At 34.6% G+C, this 24,828-nt stretch overlaps 8 protein-coding genes and 1 non-coding gene across 11 annotated transcripts; 5 read left to right on the top strand and 4 right to left on the bottom strand.

The window, feature by feature from the left end:
* Nucleotides 1-257: 257 nt before the first annotated feature.
* LOC110806575 (uncharacterized) lies at nt 258-2,945 on the bottom strand. The gene has a single exon (XM_022031478.2). The coding sequence runs from the start codon at nt 2,928-2,930 to the stop codon at nt 612-614; it is 2,319 nt and encodes a 772-aa protein (XP_021887170.2). The 5' UTR covers nt 2,931-2,945; the 3' UTR covers nt 258-611.
* Nucleotides 2,946-3,257: 312 nt separating this feature from the next.
* Nucleotides 3,258-4,889, top strand: LOC110806578 (PLASMODESMATA CALLOSE-BINDING PROTEIN 5-like). The gene is made up of 3 exons (XM_022031481.2): nt 3,258-3,740; nt 3,936-3,963; nt 4,496-4,889. The coding sequence occupies exons 1-3, from the start codon at nt 3,410-3,412 to the stop codon at nt 4,650-4,652; spliced, it is 516 nt and encodes a 171-aa protein (XP_021887173.1). The 5' UTR covers nt 3,258-3,409; the 3' UTR covers nt 4,653-4,889.
* Nucleotides 4,890-5,799: 910 nt separating this feature from the next.
* On the bottom strand, nt 5,800-6,872 carry LOC110806591 (E3 ubiquitin-protein ligase ATL41-like). Its single transcript, XM_022031493.2, has one exon. It carries the CDS (start codon nt 6,652-6,654, stop codon nt 5,974-5,976), a length of 681 nt encoding a protein of 226 aa, XP_021887185.1. The 5' UTR covers nt 6,655-6,872; the 3' UTR covers nt 5,800-5,973.
* An 821-nt stretch (nt 6,873-7,693) lies between these two features.
* LOC110806581 (transcription factor TCP10-like) lies at nt 7,694-9,001 on the bottom strand. The gene has a single exon (XM_022031484.2). It carries the CDS (start codon nt 8,768-8,770, stop codon nt 8,036-8,038), a length of 735 nt encoding a protein of 244 aa, XP_021887176.2. The 5' UTR covers nt 8,771-9,001; the 3' UTR covers nt 7,694-8,035.
* A 912-nt stretch (nt 9,002-9,913) lies between these two features.
* Nucleotides 9,914-11,491, top strand: LOC110806570 (senescence-specific cysteine protease SAG39-like). The gene is made up of 2 exons (XM_022031471.2): nt 9,914-10,720; nt 10,829-11,491. The coding sequence occupies exons 1-2, from the start codon at nt 10,291-10,293 to the stop codon at nt 11,416-11,418; spliced, it is 1,020 nt and encodes a 339-aa protein (XP_021887163.1). The 5' UTR covers nt 9,914-10,290; the 3' UTR covers nt 11,419-11,491.
* A 1,258-nt stretch (nt 11,492-12,749) lies between these two features.
* On the bottom strand, nt 12,750-12,820 carry TRNAG-GCC (transfer RNA glycine (anticodon GCC)). Its single transcript has one exon. It is a non-coding gene; the product is annotated as a tRNA-Gly (tRNA).
* A 46-nt stretch (nt 12,821-12,866) lies between these two features.
* LOC110806571 (dual specificity protein phosphatase-like protein) lies at nt 12,867-14,664 on the top strand. 3 transcript variants are annotated; one of them, XM_088216720.1, is made up of 4 exons: nt 12,910-13,133; nt 13,237-13,383; nt 13,870-14,199; nt 14,307-14,664. In XM_088216720.1, the coding sequence occupies exons 3-4, from the start codon at nt 13,911-13,913 to the stop codon at nt 14,459-14,461; spliced, it is 444 nt and encodes a 147-aa protein (XP_088072846.1). In that variant the 5' UTR covers nt 12,910-13,133; nt 13,237-13,383; nt 13,870-13,910; the 3' UTR covers nt 14,462-14,664. The 3 variants fall into 3 exon arrangements, with proteins under 3 accessions (XP_088072845.1, XP_088072846.1, XP_021887164.1); XM_088216719.1 differs by lacking the exon at nt 13,237-13,383 and having other exon boundaries at nt 12,867-13,014; XM_022031472.2 differs by having other exon boundaries at nt 13,026-13,383.
* Nucleotides 14,665-14,811: 147 nt separating this feature from the next.
* LOC110806569 (senescence-specific cysteine protease SAG39-like) lies at nt 14,812-18,139 on the top strand. Its single transcript, XM_088216718.1, has 2 exons — nt 14,812-17,042; nt 17,167-18,139. The coding sequence occupies exons 1-2, from the start codon at nt 16,601-16,603 to the stop codon at nt 17,757-17,759; spliced, it is 1,035 nt and encodes a 344-aa protein (XP_088072844.1). The 5' UTR covers nt 14,812-16,600; the 3' UTR covers nt 17,760-18,139.
* Nucleotides 18,140-21,513: 3,374 nt separating this feature from the next.
* LOC110806568 (protein trichome birefringence-like 39) lies at nt 21,514-24,735 on the top strand. The gene is made up of 5 exons (XM_022031470.2): nt 21,514-21,912; nt 22,013-22,184; nt 23,420-23,595; nt 23,673-23,831; nt 24,193-24,735. Exons 1-5 carry the CDS (start codon nt 21,578-21,580, stop codon nt 24,482-24,484), a joined length of 1,134 nt encoding a protein of 377 aa, XP_021887162.1. The 5' UTR covers nt 21,514-21,577; the 3' UTR covers nt 24,485-24,735.
* Nucleotides 24,736-24,828: the final 93 nt, after the last annotated feature.

Below are 24,828 nucleotides of genomic sequence, written 5' to 3' on the forward strand. Positions count from 1 at the left end.
TTCCAGTTACTGTAGCAATCAAAAGAAATGAACTAATAATATAGATGAAGAATTCATTTCCTCTGGATTTAATTCAAGAAAGTTCTCAAAATTTCAAGACTGTACAGGTTCCCATATATTCATGCTATTTTAAGAATCATTCCCAATACCTAATGATTGAGTGCAAATTTACATGGCTGAACACTTTGAAAAGCACAAACTTACTTTCGGTCTATAACAAACCAAAGCCATTCACTTCTGCTTTGTTCTGCCAAATATTGAAAACTAAAAGAGTCAAAGGCTCCATATTATAAATGAAACTCTTTAAATATCACAAACTTAACATGTGCACCAACCCACTATACTCCACATGTTAACAGTGAAGAGCATAAAATCCCATGGTAGATACAAGTAAGATTAGTATCTAGCAGTTTAGCAAAACTCAATGAGCACCAAGAAAAATAGTCATGATTCTCCGGCACTGGTTAAAGATATCCACATGCACTAAATCAGAATAATCAAACTAAAAGACACTATTAAGATTAAGCAGCAAAGCCATTTTCTTTAACATACGAACTGACCTTGTTGAGTACTGAGATTTCTATAGTCACAAGCAAGTACCTCATGAGCAGTTATCCTTCACTTTGTCCAGCAAATTCTGGCATACCAGAAATCTTACGGTTTGCAAAAAATTTCTTTAGGAGCTTCATATTACTTTCCACATTAAGATATTTATCCTGCAGCATATGGACATTATCATTAAGTGCTTCAAATTTTGTGATCCATCCTACTTCAAAGTCTTTAATATTTTTCTCTATTAACATCTGTTTCATCCTTTCCTCTTCTTCTTGTTTCAAACGTTGCTTTTCAATTTCTGTAATGCTCAAAACTAAACCCCCAGACCCTTCAAGATCCCTATATAGAGGCTCATCACGCTGCTGATTGCGTGCTCTGTATTCTGCAAATGCTTTCTGGGTTTCCTTCAAAGCCCTTCTATATCCCTCTAAAAGGTTTGTCATCATATGGAGTTCATGCTCAAGCCTATAAACCTCCACATGTCGCTTCTGTTGCTCCTCCAACTTGGCCTTATGCAAGTGGTCTATCATATTATCCCTCTGCTGCAACTCTGTAAGCAATATCTGTTCGTTTACGCTCGAATTCCCACAAGCCTGCTCTTTTGCTGCATACAAAATCCTAGCTTTTCCCACCAAATGCTGGATTTGCTCCATACATGCATCAAAATCTGAGGACTTGTCATCCCATGGCCCATCGATTCTCAACCTCTTATTGGAAGCATTAATGGAGTGTCGCAAATTATCATTTCCGTGATCGATCTCCCTCTTGTCACCATTACCGAATAGCGATGAACCACCAGGAACTGTGTGACCATCAGCCCTAGATGCAAGAAACTCGCCTGACAAGTTATCACGAATTTGCACCCCAGAACTGAAAGGGATTTGTGCTGCTTCCATTGCAGCAATAAGATTTTCCGATGCAACAGCCTCCAAAGCATTATCATTTGGTGAAAGATGGAAACCTCCTTCCTGCTCTTCCTCCTCCTCATCCTCCTCTTCCTCGACGTCTTCATTCCCTTCTTCCTCTGCTTCTCCTGCTTCTGCTTCCTCTTCTTGCTTCCTTTCATCATCACACTCCATACCTCCAACATCACCAAGATTACATGATTGAAGAAAATGTTCCCTCGCATTGCTCTTCCCATCCAGAAGCCATCTCCCCTGGTCTTCCTTGTTTTCCTCAATATCCATAACATCCTGAATGACAAGGCGCTCCTTCTCAGCTTCCTTGTTTTCCTCAATATCCTGAATGGCAGCACGCTCCTTCTCAGCATCCGCTTTGGCTAAATTTTCTTGCCCAAGACTCAACTCAATTGTATGTTCCTCCAACTCCTTTCCTCTGCAAAAATCATCAGCCTCCCCAACCATCTTCACATCCTGGCTACTGCCATCCTCTTCTTCAACCTCCTTCATATCCTGGCTACCTCCATTGTCCTCTTCCACCTCCTTCACATCCCGACTACTTCCGTCTTCTTCTTCTAACTCCTTCACTTCTCGATCCTCCTCTTCAACCTCCTTGACATCGTCTTCTACTGTTGGTCCCTCTCTCAACATCTCCTCTCTCTGGGATTTGATCAAACATTGTAAGTGGGAGGCGTAGTAACAGTTACCCAACTTGGGCGCAGCCATCAACTCCTTCTCTATCATGAACCAAAACAATCCCGCCCAGTCCACCTTCTCGAAATGACCTTCCTTTATAACTTTCGTCCAATTCAATACCTCTTTGGGCATTATCCAAGTATCTTCATGTAATAAGACCCATATGGAGACAAATTCTTCGAGGAAGGCGATCGACTCCTCCGATTCTTCTAATTCCTGGAAATTATCAGAAACGCTAACTCGATCCTTCTTGACAGGCAACTTCAATGCTCTAGCCAAGTCGGCCCGGTTCACTCCTATCCTAACACCATTAACGTAGCTAGCTCGCGTGCCAGGATTAAAAGTAGCGATGAGTTGCGCGAGGAGGTCACCACGAATACTCCGATCGAAATCCAAATTGATGAAATCCCAAAGGCCAATTCGCTTGAGAAGCTTCTCATGGCTTGCAAAATCTAGGGTTTTGACAGGTAGAAAGGGAATAGGTCTTAGAATTTCGACAAGTACCTTGAGTTTCTCCAAGGATCTTTTCTCCTGAGCGGCTCGTCGTTTCTGATTCCCCTTCTTACGTTTAGAGACGCAGGCAAGACGAGAGACTGAAAGCGTTGAAAGAGTGATATGGTGATCAGATGGTGGAGAAGGCGGGAAGTCATGTCCGTTTGTCGCTTGTTCTAGAGACGGATTTGGTAGGGTTAGGGTTAGGGTTTTGTCAGGAGAATCGGGGGTCTGTTGCTGAGCCATTGTAAGAGATTGAAGCGAAGGTTGAGCGTCCGTTGAAGTCATCGAAGACAATGATCGTTCTCTCTGTAACACTATTCTCACACGAAGTGTTTTTAATTTCCCTGACTGCCCAATGAAATTTGAACACGTAAGCAAACGTTTGACTGGGGGTTTTTATTGACCGGAGCAGACTATCCGTTTCCGGGTCAATTCAATTGGATTCAATTTGGGCACAATTTAATTTTTGCAGAATTTTGTTAAATTCACACATTATTATTTTTATTATTTAATATAAATATAAAAAATTAATTAATTCAATTAAAAAATAAAAAAATAAAAAAAAAAATACAAAGAGTTAACTGGTGTCTTCTTTATTAAAAAAAAGTTGGCAGCCATTTTCGTACCGCTTGAAGACAAAGGTAAAAAAAAATAGTTTCTCAGTCCCCATCCTTACTTCCATTAAACTTGTTAGATCTCTTTCTCTTCAAAACCTCAACGGTCATTTTTCTTCCATCGAAGCTTTTCTTCTGATTCCAAGCAAAATGTTCAGCGTTCTCTCTTTCTGGCTCTTCATATTCTCTCTGGTTTCACCGCAAACCGTCACGGCCCAAAACGGGGTGGTGGTGCAGACGGAGGTATGGTGCGTAGCCAAGAACAACGCGGAGGACGCCGCGCTGCAAGGCGCAATTGACTGGGCTTGTGGCGAGGGCGGTGCCGACTGCGGCCCTATCCAGAAAGGCGGACCCTGCTATGATCCGACTGATATTCAAACAACCGCCTCCTTTGCTTTCAATGATTATTACTTGAAGCACGGCTTGACTGACGATGCTTGCTACTTTCAGAACACTGCTGCGCTCACTTCCCTCAACCCTAGTAAGTATCTCCCATGATTGAGTCTGGAATTTTAAAAATGGGTCTTGGATCTGATGTAGTAAACCCAGTTGTTGAATTTGGCCGGCAGTAGGATTTGGTGATTTGGGTGTTTTAAGTTTTTGATTTTTGCTGGGTGTTCGTTATCTGGGTATGGAATTTTTGAATTGATTGATTGTTTGTTGATTTGAATTTCAGGTCATGGTAATTGCAAGTTCCCTTCAAGGTAATGTTTCATAGATTACTTAAAACATATGCATTTCTCTCGTTGCTTCATTAATTAAATTTCCTAGTTTGCTTGATTTGCTTTCTGGGGAGAAGATAGTTGAAGGAATACTCTGAAACTTCATGGTAGAGTTTGATGTGTATTTGATCATATAAGAATTTTTGCTATGTGGGTCTTTGGTGAGGAAAAATGAAAAGTAATTTATTCAAACTTAAGGGTAGTTGTTCAAAGAAATGAACCTAACATTTTCAAAAGATTTTTAAGAAATAAAGATGGAGTCTACTTTTTTAGTTTATTTCGAATAGCGAATAGCCAATCACTCGTTGGAATAGTTAGTACTTCTTTTCTTTTATATAAAATTACGAGTTCGAGTGTTACCATACACATTTTATATGTATCTTTACTAAAATATTTAGTTATGATTAGCGTGTAAGATCTAATTTCATAGTAATAAACTCGATAGTGTTTCTTAGTAAATTATTGGAGATCTTCTGAAGTATGGAATGTGGCATTTGTGGATTTTGGAATGCAGCAAGACAATGAGCAATGGGACCATATCCGGATCGCCAACAATTATAGATATGCAGCCACATACTTCCGATTTTAGTGGTTGCAACCACATTTCGAGTTCATGGTTTTGGACATGGATTATCGGTGTCACGATTACACGAACAATTCTACTAGACTAGATATCAAAAATTTGATTCTCCATTCTTGATGGAACCACTTCGAATAGTTGATTTTGTTTAGCCTCATTAAGATCATGTTTCTAATTGTGACATAGCTATGCCTCTTGTTTTTGCAGTCCAAGTGGACATTGTTGTTGCCTTTCCTCGTGGATTTTAATTGAGATTATTCTTTGTTTCTCGGAATCAAATACATATGAATTGTAACTTACTTCGATTCTATGTTCATATTTTTAGAAACTAGAAGTGTTCCAATTTTCTTTTATAGTTATCCGTAGAAGAATTGAATTATCCAATAAATTCCTAGAACGAAAACGGGTTTATTTAAAAAAAAAAGGGTAAATAACGAAATATAATTAAAGTTTATATAAGTCATTAAATAATAAAATTAATCGTGTAAAGCCATAAATTCATAAAATGTTACAAATTTGATCTAATTATAATTTAGAATTTAGTTCAAAGAGTTTGAATACTTCAAATTTGCTTCCTTAATCCCCTTTAACCATTCAAATGAAAAGACCAAAAATTTCATTGGAGTAGTCATGGTAAGTTCTTATTTGGAGGTTAATGGATCCAAGTTCGGGTTGATCCATCGCGGCGACCCAATCATCCGGCCCAATCCGTAGACTTTATCATTATCATCGTCATTATTATTTTCGAAATCTAATTATGGGATATATAGAAATAATTAATTATCTCCACTTAATTAATATGGATTTTTTTTTTGGGTGTTATCTAATTCGTCCTTATAAGAGCTTCTCTTCATTGCCAAAATATAAGGACAAGAGAAATCACCGACTAATTTTATTATTGTGATCCTCTTTTAGTTTTTCTTTGACATTCTTAGTTGACTTATAAAAAATTCATATATATGTATGTATGTATGTATCTATTTATATATAAATAAATGATAATCTCAAAAGTAAAAAACCCATTAAAGAAAAAGAAAAACCCATTGTGTATATGTATATATATATATATATATATATGTATATCACATGCGACCACCTAATACACCCTTCTTTTTTCCAAATTCTTCTTACTTCATATGTCCTCAAACCTAATCCTTTGGACCAAGTAAACATGCACCATTTATAATTACCATATCAAATTATTTAAAGAAAAAAGGAGAGAAGAAGTAAAAACAATCTCAAATTAATCTGAAAATTAAATTACGTACAGAAAATAAACACATACAAATCCCTAAGCAATTCATGTAAATCTCCAAAATCCACTTATCCAATAATCATAAAATGTAATTATATTTATATATATATATATAATTTAGAAATTAAATAAATTACCAAAAAAATATATTTAATTATCACTGTCTTTCTAAATCACGCATACCATCTTCTTCCCCACAAGACTGGACTCTCCGTGACGATGATCTTTCCCTACTCAGAATCCTCCGAAACGAACTCAGCCGCGAGCTCGACCCACTAACCATCTTCCCCGACGACGTTCCTTCCATGCATGACGTAGCCTGTTCCAGAGGAGGAGCACTGGGCGCACCACATACAGGACCCTCCCTGGGCTCAGGCTGGAGCCGTGGCTCGGCCTCGGTCCGGCAAATAGGGCAGGTCGAGTTCGAACTCAACCATTTATCAATACAATCAACGTGGAAACTGTGGTTGCAGTTCGGCAACACCCTCGCCATCTCTTCATCCTCCAGCTCGCTCAAACAGACGGAGCATTCATCTTCCCCGTCTGCTTTCTTGAACACGATAACGGGGAGTGAGTTGATGATTTCCTGATCGAGTCCGGTTTTGGGTGGCTCGCTGGAGTTGACTTGCGGCGCCGGTGACAGAGCAAGTCTGTAAATAATGGCTCGCCGCCGAGCTTGCCGTCGAAGGGCCCATCTTGCGTATATATGAAGGGCTAAGACGAGGAGAATAACGATTGAGAGAGATATGATAGCGGCGAGCATGATCTTGCTGTTAAGATCATATGAGTTTTTGTGGGTCCATCGAGGACGGTGATCATTGTCGTTGTCGTCGGACATGGTGGGTTGATTCAGAGGAGGAAGCCGGGTTGAGTTTGTGGGAGAGATGAGAGAAGTTGTGAATAAAAAGAGGAAGTTCTTGATGGGTTTTTCTTGGAGTTCATATGGGAGTTTCGTCACCTCCGAAGACAATTAGGTTTCTAAAACAAATTCAGAAGAAACCAAAAATTTCCTTCTGGTTGACTGTTGAATCTTGACTTGTGAATTTATATATGTTCTTTTTTTCTTGAATTATAAATTTTGTAATTTATATTTATATTATATTATATTATAATATATTAAGAGGTTGTTTTGTTAAGATGAAATAATACTTGTACATGAGATTAATTAATTTTTAATTATAAATTTTTTAATATTATATTATATTATATTATATATATATGTATTATTTTCAAAGTAAAACGTACTCGTCAACCTTCCACCTAAAACATAAACTTGTTGATTTATTTTAATATTTAATCAATAGAATATTACTACATTTAATTTAATTTTTACGCACTAAAACTAAATTTCTATGAATCTACTAGAACATCTACATATTTATATGTCCAAAAAGATTTTATATGCCCTATATGTATGTGTGTGTATGTATATATATATATATATATATATATATATATATCTCGAAGTGATTTGGAGGAAAGAGGGGGTTATGGGTATGTTTAAATTGTTAAAGAAGAAGACATAAAGTAGAAGAGGAAAATGTTGGGGAAACTTTCTTTGCTGCCCATTAGGTGAGACAAGAACCCTGTCTCTCTCTCTCTCTCTCTCTATATATATATATATCTACTAAAATATATATGTATATATATACATATATAGTTAATAAGTTATATCGAGTGTTTGTAGTTAGTATAATATAGTTAGGCTATTATAAACAAATAGAATATTGCATCATAAAAACACAGTTACATACTTTCAGCTCCTTAACCAGGATCAAACTAAATTAATTCTCCATCCCTAATATGTAAACATTCTGTTTTCAAGAAATCAGTAGGAGGTTTTCTGCTAATATTAAAGAAGAAGAACATAAAAACAATGAAAGAACACGGGAAGAGCCAAACCATTAAAAAGGAAATCCAAGTCTAACAACAGAAATAATTAGTCAATAAACAAACAAAAGTTGAATTGCAGAGCTCAACTTAATACAGAGATATCAAACTGAGTATACATATATATATATATATGTATAGATATAACGAAAAAGATGATTACATGATTAAATTATAATCTTTCCTCTGCATTTCATCTTCTGGATGATCATCTGGCTAGAATCCTTGAAGAAAGTACGCATTTTTACTTCATAGAAAGTGAGGTTCAAATCATTAGTTTCAGTAAAAATGGAGAAAGTACCTGATGAGAAGACGAAACAGTAGCCCCGTTAATGGTTTGAATCAGGAGGGGAAGAAGATGGTGTATCTGAAACACCACCACTTTCCTCCTCCCCATGAATTAAAAATGGAAAATGAAAGGCTGGCAACCCGTCTGAGACATATCTAGTCCCAACAATGGCGGACCCAATTGGCATATCATCACCAGATTGCGGGAAACTGGTTAGACCTTGGCCGAATATTTCTCGCTGCGAAGCTGGCAATGGCGAGGTACTGCTCCATCCCACCATTGATCTCTGGAAATTTGAAACGAACCCCACCGGAGCTGAATTTAAAAACTGGGTCTGATCAGTTGAAGAGATATGGCTTGTATTTAGGGGAGAGTTTTGAAAGGATTGAAGAGATAGACCAAGATCTTGGGTCCGGTTAGGGTTTGTTGAGATGATTATATCTTGTGGGTAGCATTGAAAATTGATGGTTGAGGCAGGATTGTATCCAGGCGATTCAGAATAGTTTTCTTGAGGGGGTAACTGGTTGAGTTTATCAATGGCGGATTTAGCCTTGTTGATAAGCCAATCAACAGCTTTACTGGGTCGGTCATAGCCAAGTCGGTCTTGAACATCGTAGAATTGAATGGCGGTGTGAGCTGATAATCTTACCCTACGATCTTTAGGACCTTTGGAAGTGAGGATCTTGCTATGGCGATCTTTTTTAGCAGTGGAACGAAGAATATTACCTCCATTAAAGTTTAAAATATTATCTCCTCCATTGCTCTTCATTCCCATTTTCTTTCTCTACTGCGCATAATTCTGTTTCTTGCTAATCCCCATGAAAGTTTATATGTCTGCGGCTGCGGCTGTTGATCCCGATGAGCTTCTGCTCTGCAGATTCCACTGGGAACACCAAGATACCAGACAAATCTGCAGAAGAAAGTTATGGTGTTCTTTTATTTTCTGTAAACCGAAAAGGGAAATAAGTAAATATAGGTGACTCATCTATCTCTATCTCTATCTCTCTCTCTCTCTCTCTCTCTCTCTCTATATATATATATATACATACATATATATATAGAGATAGAGAGTAAATGAAATTTTTTTTTTTATCAAGTGGGTAAATTTGTTTAACTATTGTCGACCACATTTACCTATTTTAAAAAATACTTAAACTAATAATTTTATTAAAAAAATATAGATATAAAAAAAAATTATATTCATTGAAATGGGTAAAATCCAACCTCTGTTCAAAATATAATTTGACCATGCATATATATATATATATATATATGCTATAATTGCAAATTGAATAATTATAATGATGAGAAAAAGTTAATTTTGAGATCACCAAGATAAGATTAAATAATTACAGCTTGGCTTTAACTTTAATTATATTGCTAATTAATATTTTCCATACATATATAATAAACATTCTTCTTTCCTTTTTCAGAATTCAGACCCCTCACATAAAAAAAAAAAAAAAGGCTTTCTAATTAATGACTCTTTACAACCCTGCAATACTATATATATATATATATATATATGTATATGTATATGTATATAGCATACAGCTCAACCTATATTTAGGATTTGGTGGTCTCAATTTGATTTTTTTTTTTTTTAAAAAGAAAATTAGCTTGACTTCTAGGTTGCTAGATTCCAGCAGTTTAACTAAACTCTTAAATGTATCATTTAATTCTAGCCAGATCTTTTTACCTAGGCTTTTTAGTTTCCCTTCTAGGGTATGTTTGGATGGGAGGAAAATGGGAGAGAAAATTATTATTTTAATATATTTATATATATTTTTGGCAATTCATACTTTTACAGAGCAAATAAATGGAGAAAGGGGATTGAATCTCACATCTCAATTCCCCTCATTCATCCCATAACATTATTTTTAAACATATATGTATATATATATATACAAGGTTGTATATGATTCATAATTTAAAGAGATGACAAAAACCCAGTCAAGAAGAAGCCTTTGTTTTGTCATTCATAAGCAGAGAAGCTCCAATTTCATTCTCTTCTCTTGTATTTTAATGCATATATATACACACAGTATATAGAACAAAGCATATTATACGCAACCCACAATTCTGCAGTCAAGATCATTTTTACTTTGCCGGGTACTCAACTTTCTGATTTTAAAAGAGAAAAAAAAAGATTGACATTGCCAGACTACCTCCATTAACAATAGCATATGTTTTCTCTATATATATATAGTTCTGGGGATCACGAGTCATGTAGTAATATTCCAAAACTGTAATCTTTAGTTAAGAACTTAAAGAAATCTATACTTACAGCGTATTATGGCTGCAAGTTTTCTCCAGAAACAATTGTTATTTTCTCTACTCTTGATTTTGGTAGTTTGGGAAGCCGCGGTAGCTAGCCGTGATCTCCAAGACATGTCTGTATACGAAAAACACGAGCAATGGATGGCAAAACATGGTAAGATTTATAAGGATGTCGCGGAGAAAGAAAGGCGGTTTGTGATATTCAAGCAGAATATTGAGTTCATAGAATCTTTTAATAAGGCTGGAGACGAGTCTTACAAGCTAGACATCAATGAATTCGCTGATCAAACCAACGACGAATTCAGGGCTTGGCGTAACGGATACAAGAGGTATGTTCATCGGAGATCGACACCATTTAAGTATGAGAATGTGACTGGTGTTCCATCAAGCATGGATTGGAGGAAAAAAGGAGCTGTTACTCCCATAAAGGACCAAGCTCAATGTGGTAAGAAATACTAAGAAAAATAATATATACTTTGTGTTTATAAGTACATACATACATACATATATATATATATCTTGATTAATTATGACTATTAAAATGTGAGAATAGGTAGTTGTTGGGCATTCTCGGCTGTAGCAGCCACAGAAGGGATTACCAAATTGACTACAGGGAAGTTGATCTCGTTATCAGAACAAGAGCTTGTAGATTGTGACACGCAAGGCGTGGATCAGGGTTGCGAGGGAGGACTAATGGAAGACGCTTTTGCCTTCATAGAGAAGCATGGTTTAACAAGTGAAGCTAACTATGGCTACCAAGGTTCTGATGGAAAATGTGACAAGAAAAAGGAAGCTTCTCCTGTTTCCAAGATTTCAGGTTATCAACTCGTCCCTGCTAACGACGAGGATGCCTTGTTACAGGCCGTGGCGAAGCAGCCTGTATCAGTCTCTATTGATGCGGGAGGATATGCATTCCAATTTTATTCAACTGGTGTTTTTACAGGAGATTGTGGAACCGATCTTGATCATGGAGTAGCAGCTGTTGGTTACGGCAGTACTCGAAATGGAACGAATTATTGGATCGTCAAGAACTCGTGGGGAACAGGATGGGGCGAGAAAGGTTACATAAGGATGCAGCGTGGAATAGTTGCTAAGGAAGGTCTCTGTGGCATCGCCATGGATGCCTCTTATCCTACAGCCTAATTTCAATATCAGTATATACATATATATGTCATACCATCACTAGTTGTATATGAATTTTATATACGAATCTCAGTTTTTCTACATTCAGAAAGTTTCAATCTTAATTTACGATATTGATAAAAATAGAATTATTGATCGTTATTTTTTAAAAAAATTATTATTTTTCTAAAGATTTTCTTAAGATTTTCAAGATCATATTGAAAATTTTAAATATGTATAAAGAATATAAATAATTTTTGTTATCTTATAATAAAAAATTAAATTTATATTAAATTATATTATAATAATAAAAAAATTAATCTTATGTAAAATTTTATATAAATTTAAAGTTAAATATTACATTAATTAAATACGTTTATAAATAATTCATTGTTAAATCAATCAAAATTTAATAAAATTTAAAGACGCGGCTATTCCGTCGAATTTCTTAAAAAGAGTTGTTTCGAGTTCCTAAGTATTCTTTACCTTATCCATTTATATCGATTTCAGGTATATGTACTATTTTATATGAATTTTTCTATAAGTATAACATGAGTTATTTCAGCGTCGTAGTGCTTGACACTTGAACATTAGTTTAAAACATTTTCTCCGCCCCTTCTTACCTTAAAAGAGTTAGGGCATTTTGTATCATTGAACTGATAACTATCTTTCGACTAATTTAGCCTCCTCCGTCCTTTGAGATCAACAAATGTAGTACAAGAATATTCACCTATGGTCTATCGACTATGTCTTTTAATATGATCTTAGGTCATGATTTATCATCTGTGGATGAATTTTGCAGAGAAACTCTTGATTTTTCGGGTCTAGCTAATTAAATAAAATTCAATAAATGAAATATTAAACAGGTTCTTTATCATGTTTATCAAATTCAATTCTATAACTTAAATTTATTCGAGTTCAATCGAACTAATTCATAAGCTTTGATTATCAGTCATATAAGTTTGGATTTCTCTAATACAATTATTTAAATCATCGTCAATAGAAAATTTGAATTCTAATTGATTAAGTAAAATTTAATAAATAAAATTTAAAAAAGGTAATTATCGAGTTTATCAAATTGAATTCTATATAACTCGAACAAGTTGGAGTTCAATTGAAGTTATTCTCACTTAGTTGTTGCACGAGCTGAGCTTCCCCTTTACAATTTTCTAAATCATCATCAATTAACATATGCAAATAAATATATATATATATATATGTATGTATAATATTTTCCTTCACCTTATATTTTTTATTGCCAGAAAATTGTAGAAATAGAAGGATGTAAATTTATTGGTCCAATTTTATTCCCAACTTTAAAGATGAAAAGCATAAAAACGTATTTAAAAGAGTGCACCAGCCGGGAATCGAACCCGGGTCTGTACCGTGGCAGGGTACTATTCTACCACTAGACCACTGGTGCTTGTGCGAAACCAGCTGTTTCCAAACATATAAGATAGAAAACAGACTGAACGATTGACGATTTCATTCTTCCTTTCTTCTCCGTTTTTCCTACTTCAATTTCTTGTTTTTCTTCGTAGGCTAAAATTTCAGATTCCTACAAATGGATTAATAGCAAATTTTCTACTCTGAAAATCCTAAGATCGATAACTTCAGGTATTACCCTAAAATTTTTAATCTTGAAATTCACTGATTGGAAAAGAAATACATATTACTCGTGCGCTGATCTTCAAAAAGGATTTTGGTTCTTTATGGTTGTGTAAGTCACCCATTAGGTATTGAGTTTTGGACTTTGGTATTATTTTTTCTATTTAGGTATAGATGTGATGTTTGTGATTATTTTTCTTAATTCCATGATCTTATGGATTGAGAAACCAGGCCTGTGGCACTAGAAACGAGAGCTAAGGGTTTTTCTTTCTTCCTGCCTATAACAATGAACGCATAACCCAGTTCTCAAATTCATTTTCTCTTGTGAGGACGGAAAGTACTAACCAACCCAACCGTGGGTAGTTTGTGAAATATAAGGTATCTGCTTAGCAAATTAGTGTAAAATGTAGTTGCTTTAATTGCTAGGTCACCTTCAAGTTGCTTATATCGAATCTAATACATCTTCTTTACAAACTTGTGTATAGTTCTAGTTGCTTGAATTTGTAGAGTAAATTGTAGTGTTTGTGAATCTAAGGTCTTTTCTTAGCACACTGGTGAGGAACCTAGTTGCTTGAAATTGCTAGAATACGTCGAAGTTCGTCTAAATTTGTCAAACATTTGAGAGAACTAATGTCCAAAATCATGTTTGCGACTTAAGCATTATTTGTCTGAGTGTAGCTGATTCGCTTATTGGGTGCTTGTTTATTAATTGTTTGAGTTGTGGTGGCCTTCCTATTTCTATTGTTACTCATCCGTCTACGTGGCACCAGTTTAGATTTGAAGTGCGAGAAGATTAGTACTAAGTGTGGTTTTGCAGATTTCTGGTTGTTTATACTGATATTTTCCCTCTTATTTTTTCCCTAGTTTGTGCATAGGTTGTTCAAAAGAAAATATCCAACAAGCATATGCAAATGGAAGCAGCCAATGACTCTTATCATGAAACTGTCCTGAAATCTCAGATGGAAAACCCCAATAACTCTGACCATGAAACTGTTCCCAAACCACAAGTTGTACACCGGTGTAAAAAATGTCGAAGGATTGTTGCTGCAGAAGAAAGCATTGTTCCTCACCAGCGAGGAAAGGGAGAGCAGTGCTTTAAATGGAAAAAGAGGAGCAGTAACCCCTGGGAAACAGATAAGGAACCACCAGAATGTTCTTCCATTTTTGTGGAACCCATGAAGTGGATGGAAACAGGTGAATTTAAACTCAGTTTCTTTGTTCTTTTATTGCTTTTTTTCTTCTTTGCTATTGCCATGAATACCAGTTGTGATATAGATGCTAATTTCAACTTAATTGGTTAGTGCAAGAAGGTTACGTGGGAGATAAACTTCTGTGCATTGGCTGCAAAGCACGTTTGGGTTCTTTTAATTGGGCAGGGATGCAGTGCAACTGTGGAGCTTGGGTAAATCCCGCATTTCAGCTGCACAAAAGTAGATTGGACGAGTGTCGAATGTGAGACTAGCCACTCTCTTTGCAGAAACCTTAGACAAGTGAGGGAAATGAAAGCTATTGTGTTTAGGCATATTTGTGAGTAGACAGATGACATATAGTTTATAGGAGTTGAACTACCTTTTCACTTGAGAGCATTGCTTCTCAAAATCACCTACTTTGTATTGCTTCAATTGATAATTTTAATTATTAAATTCAACTTCTTTTCAAGTGTGGTTCTTATTATGATTTCAGTTTCTGCATAGAGCAGTATTGTTCAAACTATCTACGCTAAAATAGGCTTTCTTTCCATTTATATTATGTTTTGTCTAGTTTAAATTAAATAATTCTCCCGCAAAAGACCAAACCAACTCTGTTAAATCTAAACATCCTTCCTCTACCAAAAGCTCAGCCTAGAACCCTAAAAAAGGAAGAAAAAAAATATTTCAGTACAATGGTGGTATTTTGCTGTAGGAAGCAAGCTTCTGTTGGAAGCTTAGAAGCCAAGCTTCCCTCTGAAGCTTCGCTTCTGCCCGAAAAAGAAGCGTGCACAGAGAGAGAGCGAGAGAGAGAGAGAAAGAGCTGGTCTCCTGATGCAGCACCCTATCACTGGAGAAGACAGCACAGCCCTGTGGTCCCTTTACCTTTCCATGTGATGTTTAAACTTGTACTAGAGAAGGAAACTTGCAAGAGGAGGAGCAGTGATCAGAAAAAATTTCTGGTCCATGTGGCAGAAGTGAAGCAGATAAAGAGAAGCAGGTAGCTTCATGTGATCAAGGTTCTCATTGAAGATGAACGATAGAGAAAGGGGAAACTTCAAATGGATTTCCTTTGGTGATTGTGCTTTGTTTGAGAAAGACAAGGAAGCAGGGAGCAATGCCAAAGCTTGAGTTTCGGCGTTGACTTAGCACAAGGAAGAAGAAAGCAGAAATCAATGAAAAATAAGGCAGAAAGAGAACAGGAGCTTGTAGAAGAAGCCTCTGCCTTGTCTATAATGCCGGAGATCAGAGGAGAAGAAGAGATATGGTTGAATAAGGAGAATGGGCGAGAATTTAAGGAGAAAACCAGGGCAGACGGTTTTGAGTGGGAGGTAGAGAGGAGCTTGATGAATAAATAGATTTAAGGTTTTGTTTTGGGGCTTTTAGGCTCAGACTCTCAGAGAGAATGGAAAAGGAAACAATGAACAACATTTTGGGTTTGTTTTGGAGAAGATACAGAGCGGAGAAGTAGGGTTCCGGAACTTGATTCAGGTTCACAATTCATAACAATCTTTTTTCTTTTACTTTAGTTTCCTTAATCAGTGTATTCCATGGTGACTGAAGATGAGAGTTTATTTGTGATCCAGCTTTCATGATTTTGTGCTTCTATTTGTATCATTGTTCAAAGGATACATGTTACTTGTTTAAATTTGTTTCAGTTGTTTATGAAGCTCTGGGAGCAGTGTAAAATTCTATTGATTATCACTTGTCAAATTCTATTGATTATCACTTGTTGAGCTGTGGTTAAATTCATGCATGACTGAAATGCTTAACAATTATTGGATTGGAAGGTTACTGTTGCTAACTGTGTCAAGCCTTTCTCTATAGTTGAAGAAGAGATGAAAGAAAAGCTACAAATGTACCTGAAGCCTGAAGCCAAGTACTTAATGAGCTTCAAAGTTTAATGGGTTTAATGACAGGCCATAGGATTGAATTTTAAGTTGGTGTATGTATGACCTATACAAACCAAATATTTTTCATGGGACATTTTTTACTAACAAAAATTCATCAGTTTGTAAAAGTTTTGTCTATACAAACAATTTCCATTTACATATGGTTATATCAACATGTAGAACTAGTTCTGCCAATAAAAGTTGGTGAGACACCCATATACCGATGAAATCTAGACCAAAGTATGCTTAAAAAAATCTTGGCCTGGATATATACATGTATAGAACTCACATCAAGAAAGCTGTTGACCACTAATTGTCAATCTCAAAGTATGATGAATTGATGATTTCAAGGCGTGAACAAGGTATATAGATGTTTACCATGTTCTTGTCTTTCTTGTCCTCCTCCACCGAAGCGGACAAAGGAGGACATAGGATTCATCATCTGCACATCTATATAAACCGGAGTGCTTTGCTACAACCAAACCCAATTCATTTCTAACAAAAACAAATTCAGACATGGCTGCATTGAATAGAAAGCAATGCATGATGATGGTTCTTTACCTGGCAATGGCAATAGGGATGATGTCTCATGTCATGTGCCGTGAGCTCAAGGAGGAATCATCCATGTTAGAGAGGTTCGAGCAGTGGATGGAGAAATATGGACGGGTTTATGCAAGTGCTGCAGACAAGGAAACCAGGTTCAAGATATTTACAGACAATGTAGATTACGTAGAATCATTCAATTCAGCAGGCAACAAACCTTACAAGCTAAGCATTAATGGATTTGCAGACCAAACCAACCAAGAATTCATGGCATCCAACTTTGGATACAAAAAGCCCTCTGGATCAGAAACAAGAACAAGATCATTCAAGTATGAAAACTTTACCGATATTCCTACAAGCATGGACTGGAGGGAGAAAGGAGCTGTTACTGCCATCAAGGACCAAGGCCCCTGCGGTAATTACCCAGAAGAAAACATAAACCAATTTCACACACACACACTCACACTCTTACATATAGTTGTATTTAAATCATTACTTGCTGTAGAAGAAACAACTTTACTTAAATCCGAAAACTGCAGGTAGTTGCTGGGCGTTCTCAGCTGTGGCGGCAACAGAGGGAATTGTTCAATTGGCAACGGGGAAGTTGTACAATCTGTCAGAGCAAGAGCTTGTGGACTGTGACAAAGGGGGGTTTGATGAAGGTTGTGCAGGTGGATACATGGAAAGTGCTTTTGAATTCATAGTAAAAAATCAAGGGATTGCCAACCAAACCCAGTATCCATACACGGGATCTGATGGAAACTGTACAGAAGAAAAAACAAAACCACCAGCAGCCACAATTACAGGTTATGAAATTGTTCCAGAGAGAGACGAAGAGGCTTTGTTAAAGGCGGTGGCAAATCAACCTGTGTCTATTTCTATTGATGGGGGAGGATTTGATTTTCAGTTTTACCACACCGGAGTTTTTACAGGAGATTGTGGTATTGAACTGAATCATGGTGTTGCAGCGGTGGGTTATAATGTATCAGAAGATGGGATCAAGTACTGGATAGTGAAGAATTCTTGGGGAACTGGGTGGGGTGAGGAAGGTTTCATGAGGATTCAACGTGATGTTCTAGCTAAAGAAGGTCTCTGTGGACTTGCATTGGATTCCTCCTATCCAATTTACTGATCAAACAATTCTCATTTTTGTTCATTTTTCCTTTCCTAAAGTCTCAAGAAAAGAGAAACCTTTCTTTTCTAGGCTGAGAATAATCTGTTTGTGTGTTTTGATTTTCATTATCATTCAGTTTTTTATTACTTAATAATAATCAATTAGCATGTTGGAATAAAGAATGATGTCCTATGTTAAAAGATGTTCTTCTGAATGATTTAGGACATGTTTGGATGGAAGAGACTGTATTTTTACTTGGTGGTAATTTCGAAATTTTTCATGTTAGATATGATTGTATTCATCTACATATATATATATATATTAATGTTAACTTTATTTACTATCATTTGAAATAAAATACAAGCTTTTATATATACTTGGTTAGCATTAAAAGTTTATGTAATTATTGAACTTTTGATAATGCTAATAATAATAGCATATATATATACGTATACAAAATAAATGATGAATAGATTCTCTTCCCCCCCCACCCACCGGATGGTGTCTGTAAGTCCCCCGCAATAGGTGGTGGTAGGCAGATTTGACTGTGTATTTTCCTGTTTTCCAGTGCCCCCATGTACATCTATCCTCTCTGTTTCGCAGACTGAGCGGCATATCAAGAATCAAGTTCACCCCCTCTTTAGCAAATAGTTCTTGTAACATATTTGTGTTTCAGAACTGTGAGTCCTCTGTCATAATAAGATCAGCTACCCTAAGCTCTTTAAAACCATCAACACATTGACTCCCAACATAAAAAATCTCGGTTTCGAGGTAACCACAGGTCTCGCCATACACTCACTTTCTCTCCAATTCCAACCACTCACGTGAAGAAACTTAATTTAGTTATCGCAGTTTCAATAACACAGTAATCAAATATTATAATTGTTAAAATGCTATTTACCGATTTTTTAAGAACGATTTGTTATAGAATAACGTATAATTACATTAACTAAACTCAAATTAACAAATTAAAAACGACACTTCAATTGAATTTTCTTTTGAAGTACCGTCTAATTCAATCATCAAATCTTCGTTTACACCCAAAGAATTAGGTCATCATTCTTCAACCTAAGGGACCCATTTGCTGGAATTTTCTATTCTACTTTATCTTTTTGATAATTCAAAATTTGTATTTTGGCAAATTAAGCTTTAATAATTGATTGGTTGATTTCAAGGAAAGTAACAAAGTCAAAAAAGTCTTCTTTTTTAGAAATAAACATCCCAAAATAACAAAAACAAAAAGGAACACTTTTATTTTATGTTAACAGTTGTATTTGATGCAAATGGAAGAAATATATATACATATATATATGTATATATATAACATTTTGGGTCACATAATACTTCTCTACTTCTACAAAAATAGGGGTTAGAGACTTGTGTATTTTCATAAAAGTGGATGCTAAAGATTTGAATTTTATCTAATACAAGAATAATACATTACGTGTGTGTGTATATATATATATTAGATTATAGACATTTATCACAAAATATTTTTAAATCCCAATACACCCAATATCAGATAGCTGCCAAAAAACATAAACCAAAAAACACGATATACGTTCCGGTTATACTTTTGTAACTTCAAAGATTCAAATTTGTTATAATCCATCATGTAATACACAAATTGCATTATCGAACACAGCTTATAACTTTTATCGTACTGTAGTTTTTTAAGAGGAATTCTTCTTAAAATTTTAAAAAGTGTCGAAAAATAAAATAAAATAAAATCAATTCAACGGACACGAAAAATTTGTAGAAATAGTAAAGATTCATGAGTTTTTTTAAAAGATATAAATATGTGATTTACAGACTTTTACGAATAGATTATTTTTTACTTGTTTGTAATGAAGAAAAAGAAAATGTTAATGGGAAGAAGGTCCTACGGTTGCAGCTTTACGAGGCTGTAAGCCATTATTGACTTCTCTTAAGTCTTCATCTCTCAAGTTGCACTTCATATAACAATACAAAGTGGAAAAAGATGGTCACTTCCCCCTCAATCTTTATATATATATATATAATATATATATATATATATTATACATAAGTATACTGAGATTTATATGTTGGGAACTAACTTTACACACATAAAACTTATAAACACTTTGAAATTTAAATACGAAATTAAATTCAAATTTTAATTTGACCCAAAAAAAAAAAAAATTATCTTTATAATATATTTGTATATGTTATTTATATATTATAAGATAAACAGTTATATAATAAAATTTGTAACTCTTAAAAAAAAAAAAGAAAAAACAGGGCAGCTTAACCCTACCTTCTTGGTACATTTCACCATGTGAATGCTTATATATATATATATATATACACACACACACACACACACATATATATACATAGACACATACACCCTTAAAAAATATCTTGGCAAACAAAGGTACCCTTTTTGAGTGATAAAAATATCTTCAATATGTAAATATTTTATTGATGATTTTTTTTTTTAAATACAATCTACTATATAAATATATATATATATATATATAGTTTTATGGTACCAAGAACTAAACTTTGATCTTCTAGAATTAAAGAAATACCAAATTACCAAAAATTATGGATAGTTTAATTAAATTTTTTTTATTTAAACATGGTCTTATCGAACTTATTTATTTATTATATAAATACGAATAAAATTCAATTATTATCGACTATAGATTTTATATTCGGATTATAATTATTCTAATTAAAAAAATATAATATTATTTTTATCGAAAATTATAATAAATTTATTATATATGGGATTAAATAAATTAAATTAGAAACGTAGAGGACAAGTTTTAGAATAAATTTGGAATTAAATTTGTACTTAAGACTTTGGTAGTGCATGGGCGCCGGTCGTAGTTAAAATTTTTTGCTTAATTTGCGGGCAAAGCAATGGTTTACTATTTATAACCCACATGACCACTAACATATGTTCATACATACATATATATATATATATATATATATACATACACACATACATATATGAATAATTTATTGAAACTTTATACTTTTGTGAGGTTAATTTTTAATTTGTGTAATTAAAAAATTGGTGGAGTTTTTTTTTATTATTTATAAATTACAAATCCAAGTTATAATTATCAATGATTACTTCTTTAGGGAAAACCAAGTTATTAGTAATAATTATTTCACTGTTATTTTCATTATAATTATAATAATAAATTTTAATAAAATTTGTTTCTTTTTTTTTGGGTAAAATAAATAAATTAAAATTTTATATCTCGTTATAATTATTTTAATTAAAAAATATTTTTAAATCAAAATAAAATTCAATTTAATTGTTATAATTTTATTAATATATTATTAGTTAAATATTAAATTTTACATAATTAAATATTATAAATTTGTTGTTTGTTCATTTATAATATATTATATAAAATTAAGGAGATCTAATGGTAGAAAATTAAGAAGATGTTATTATAAATAACTAATGAAGTCTTGGGAAGTAAAATTAAGAAGATAAATATATATATATATATATTCGTGTATATGAGAAAAATATGAAATTTTTTATTCAAAATTCATAATTTTTAAATAAAATATGATACAATATTTTATTATTATATCATAATATTCAAATTAATACCCATTTTTCAACATTGTGATTGGATTTGGATTGGATCCAATCTTCTTGAATTAATATTTAAAATTACAAAAAAAAAAATAAATTAAATAAATAAATAAAATAAAACTAGCAGTCTTCATCCATGTGCAAATTCTCTCTCTGTACTTTTTACAGTATATAATAAGCAGTGGTTTATGGTGAGTGTCAGAGTAATTTCGGCCAAATCAAACAACAGAGATCGAAACCCAGCATGGGTTTCCCTCTTCTTCTTCTCTCTCTGTCTCTGTTTCTGTCTCTGTTCAATATTCAAATATTACTGCTACTCGGCCAGGCCTCTTCTGCACCGAATCTTCACTTACATTTCAACGCTTCCGCCATTAACAGCCTGACTTTCAGCTCCAATTTGTTTACTTCCAGGAAATGTAATTGGTTCAGAGGCAAGTGGGTATACGACCCTTCATACCCTCTTTACCCCCCTTACTCCTGCCCCTTCATTGATCCACAGTTCAACTGCCAAAAGTATGGCCGCCGGGATAATTTGTACCTCAAGTATCGATGGCAACCTTTCTTCTGTAACTTACCCAGGTAGGTTCTAAATGAATAAATGTGTATGTTATTGATGTTGGGTGTGTTGTATGAGTATGTGGGTAGGGTGGTTTTTACGTTATGATAATTGGATTTGCAGGTTTAATGGGGTTTATTTCTTGGAGAAATGGAGAGGGAAGAAGATCATGTTTGTGGGTGACTCACTGAGTTCAGACATGTGGCAGTCTCTGGTTTGTTTGATTCATGCTTCCGTTCCAAATTCCAAATACTCCTTCATCAGAAGAGAAGGCCTTTCTTCTGTTACATTCCAGGTTTCTTCATTCTTCTTCTTCTTCTTCTTCATCTTCTTCCTTGAATTTTTGTCTTTTTTTTAAATTTTTTCATATTCAAGCATTAAAAGATGGGAACGTGATTACTGGTGGTAGACTTTCTTGAATTTTCTCTTTCATTTTCCCGGATTCAAACCTTTCAACACCCTCATTTTCTACTCCCATCAATTTCAACTCAAAAACCCTCTCTCCTTTTGAACATTCAAGCTGGAAGTGAATTAATTATAGGGTTTTCTGTCAACACCCTGTATACAGCTTGCAACACCATAAAATTCTCTTTTTTTTTTTTTTTTTTTTTTTAAAGTTAAAAAGGAAATTTCTTTCTTTCTTTCTTTCTTTCACTGTTCTTTTGTTCTTCTTTCTGCGCCAAGATTTCAAAGTCGTTGATTGGAGTTCTAAAAAATAAAAAAAAAAAAGCAGGAGACTAAAATTATTACAGTTGATATCTTCTAAAGTAAACTAGGTCACTCTGTCTAATCTATGGCGTGCGTCAATCCACCCCACTAACAGTCGCCATTTTTGTTTACAGGTGGACCAAAACTTTAACTTTTACTAAACCCCAAACTTCTTTTTTTTCTTTACAACAAAAAAAAAAAAAAATTCACTTTTCTCTACATCAATTTCGTAGTTTGTTAGGTACGAGTGAGTGAATGAAAATAAATTATTTTCTCGGTAAGTTCTTTTTTTTTTTTTTTCTTGGAGACCAAACATGTGCACAGGTAGATGAACTATTTTTGTTTTCTTCTTCGTGCTATTTAATTCTGAGCTTAATTTGTAGTCAGCCAAAATACATATTTTCCTGCTCATGAAATGACAGTTAATGTTGCAGGAGACATTTCTGATCGAACAGGACAAATTATATTATTATTTTCTCTTCCGAATCATTTGGGTGGAAAACAAAATTAAAGATTTGAGTTTTACCAAATCTGAACTCAAATTATTTTTATAAAAAGTAAATTCAAATCTTTCTCGAGTTTCTTCAAATCTTTTATTGGTTCTTGATGTGGGTTTGATTTAGATTTACAGATTATCTAATTCAAATTTGATTATTGTACTATATTAGGGTTAAATTCTTTAGTTTTTTTTCTATAAAAATAGTGAATTTTATGAACCACAAGAATTAAAAATTTGGATTTAATCATCCAAAAAGTATGATTATATGAACTTAATTGGGTTTATAAATTAAACTGATTAAATTAAATACCTGTTATATGCAGGATTACAGAGTTACAATACTGCTATTTCGATCACAGTTCCTGGTAGATCTTGATAATGAAAGGGTTGGACGAGTTTTGAAGCTGGATTCGATTAAGCAAGGGGAAGCATGGAAGGGGATGGACATGCTGATTTTCAACACGTGGCATTGGTGGACCCACAGCGGAAGAACCCAGCCGTAAGATCAGTTGACTCTCGATTTGACTAACACTTCAACTTGAAAAACACCAGAGAGATTGAACTTATGAAGTGCAGGTGGAATTACATGCAAGAGAGGAACGTATTGTACAGAGATATGAACCGTCTGATAGCATTTTATAAAGCTCTAACAACATGGGGAAGATGGGTCAACCGCAACGTTGACCCATTGAAAACCAAGGTGTTTTTCCAAGGAGTTTCACCTACCCATTACGAGTAAGTATATGCGTATATGCACTGTCTGTGTAGATGATGTATGTATAAGTGTTGGGAACTTGGGGGAGATGGGTCAACGTTAAGGTTGACCCATTGAAAACCAAGGTGTTTTTCCAAGGAGTTTCACCTACCCATTACGAGTAAGTATATGCGTATATGCACTATATGTATAGATGATGTATGTACAAGTGTTGGGAACTTGGGGGAGATGGGTCAACGTTAAGGTTGACCCATTGAAAACCAAGGTGTTTTTCCAACGAGTTTCACCTACCCATTACGAGTTAAGTATATTTATAACAACCACTATATGTATTTACATGTGTTGGGAAAGTTTCTAAAGGTGAAATCTTTGTGGGAACAGGGGCAGGGATTGGAACGAGCCATCAGAGTCATGTTACGGACAGACTGAGCCATTCTTTGGGGGAAGATACCCTGGTGGTGCACCACAGGCTTGGGTTGTGGTGAATAAAGTGCTGAGTAGAATAAAGAAGCCGGTGTATTTGTTGGACATCACCGGACTTTCCCAGTATAGAAAAGATGCTCACCCTTCTGTTTACAGCGGCGACCATCCGGGTACAGATTGCAGCCATTGGTGCCTCCCTGGCCTACCTGATACTTGGAATTTGCTCCTCTATGCGGCTCTCTTTGGCTGACTATACACAGCAGTAAACACACCAGTTATGTTGTATTTATATTTGTATTTAGGGTTGATTCAGTTGGTTGATTAAATTACTAGTCGAGCCTCAAAAAGAAAACCCATTGTTTTCCAGTCTAGGATCATTCTTTTCCATGTTCAAGTGGGGAATAAGAGGCTCTTTCAATTGTAAATCTAGATTATCACTCTTGTTGTAGCATTGGTATACAACTGTGTTTAAATGGAAGTAGAAACTGAGTTTGAAACTCATGATGTTTCTTTATATATATATATGTATATATATTTCTATTTTTAGAAATGTCCATGAATGGGGTGCGAAATTGAAGCAAACACTGCATCTAC

The sequence above is a fragment of the Carica papaya genome, chromosome 3 (genome assembly GCF_054855325.1).
Source record: "Carica papaya isolate Zhongbai chromosome 3, ASM5485532v1, whole genome shotgun sequence".
NCBI classification, from domain to species: Eukaryota; Viridiplantae; Streptophyta; class Magnoliopsida; order Brassicales; family Caricaceae; genus Carica; species Carica papaya.

Excerpts from the sequence above, each read along its gene's own strand:
- LOC110806575 (XM_022031478.2), bottom strand. The coding sequence starts at position 2,930 with ATGACTTCAACGGACGCTCAACCTTCGCTTCAATCTCTTACAATGGCT.
- LOC110806578 (XM_022031481.2), top strand. The coding sequence starts at position 3,410 with ATGTTCAGCGTTCTCTCTTTCTGGCTCTTCATATTCTCTCTGGTTTCA. Across the intron at positions 3,741-3,935 it reads GCTCACTTCCCTCAACCCTA|GTCATGGTAATTGCAAGTTC; the intron begins GTAAGTATCTCC and ends TTTGAATTTCAG. Across the intron at positions 3,964-4,495 it reads AATTGCAAGTTCCCTTCAAG|CAAGACAATGAGCAATGGGA; the intron begins GTAATGTTTCAT and ends TTTGGAATGCAG.
- LOC110806591 (XM_022031493.2), bottom strand. The coding sequence starts at position 6,654 with ATGTCCGACGACAACGACAATGATCACCGTCCTCGATGGACCCACAAA.
- LOC110806581 (XM_022031484.2), bottom strand. The coding sequence starts at position 8,770 with ATGGGAATGAAGAGCAATGGAGGAGATAATATTTTAAACTTTAATGGA.
- LOC110806570 (XM_022031471.2), top strand. The coding sequence starts at position 10,291 with ATGGCTGCAAGTTTTCTCCAGAAACAATTGTTATTTTCTCTACTCTTG. Across the intron at positions 10,721-10,828 it reads AAAGGACCAAGCTCAATGTG|GTAGTTGTTGGGCATTCTCG; the intron begins GTAAGAAATACT and ends ATGTGAGAATAG.
- LOC110806571 (XM_088216719.1), top strand. The coding sequence starts at position 13,911 with ATGCAAATGGAAGCAGCCAATGACTCTTATCATGAAACTGTCCTGAAA. Across the intron at positions 14,200-14,306 it reads CATGAAGTGGATGGAAACAG|TGCAAGAAGGTTACGTGGGA; the intron begins GTGAATTTAAAC and ends TTAATTGGTTAG.
- LOC110806569 (XM_088216718.1), top strand. The coding sequence starts at position 16,601 with ATGGCTGCATTGAATAGAAAGCAATGCATGATGATGGTTCTTTACCTG. Across the intron at positions 17,043-17,166 it reads CAAGGACCAAGGCCCCTGCG|GTAGTTGCTGGGCGTTCTCA; the intron begins GTAATTACCCAG and ends CGAAAACTGCAG.
- LOC110806568 (XM_022031470.2), top strand. The coding sequence starts at position 21,578 with ATGGGTTTCCCTCTTCTTCTTCTCTCTCTGTCTCTGTTTCTGTCTCTG. Across the intron at positions 21,913-22,012 it reads TTCTTCTGTAACTTACCCAG|GTTTAATGGGGTTTATTTCT; the intron begins GTAGGTTCTAAA and ends TTGGATTTGCAG. Across the intron at positions 22,185-23,419 it reads TTTCTTCTGTTACATTCCAG|GATTACAGAGTTACAATACT; the intron begins GTTTCTTCATTC and ends TGTTATATGCAG.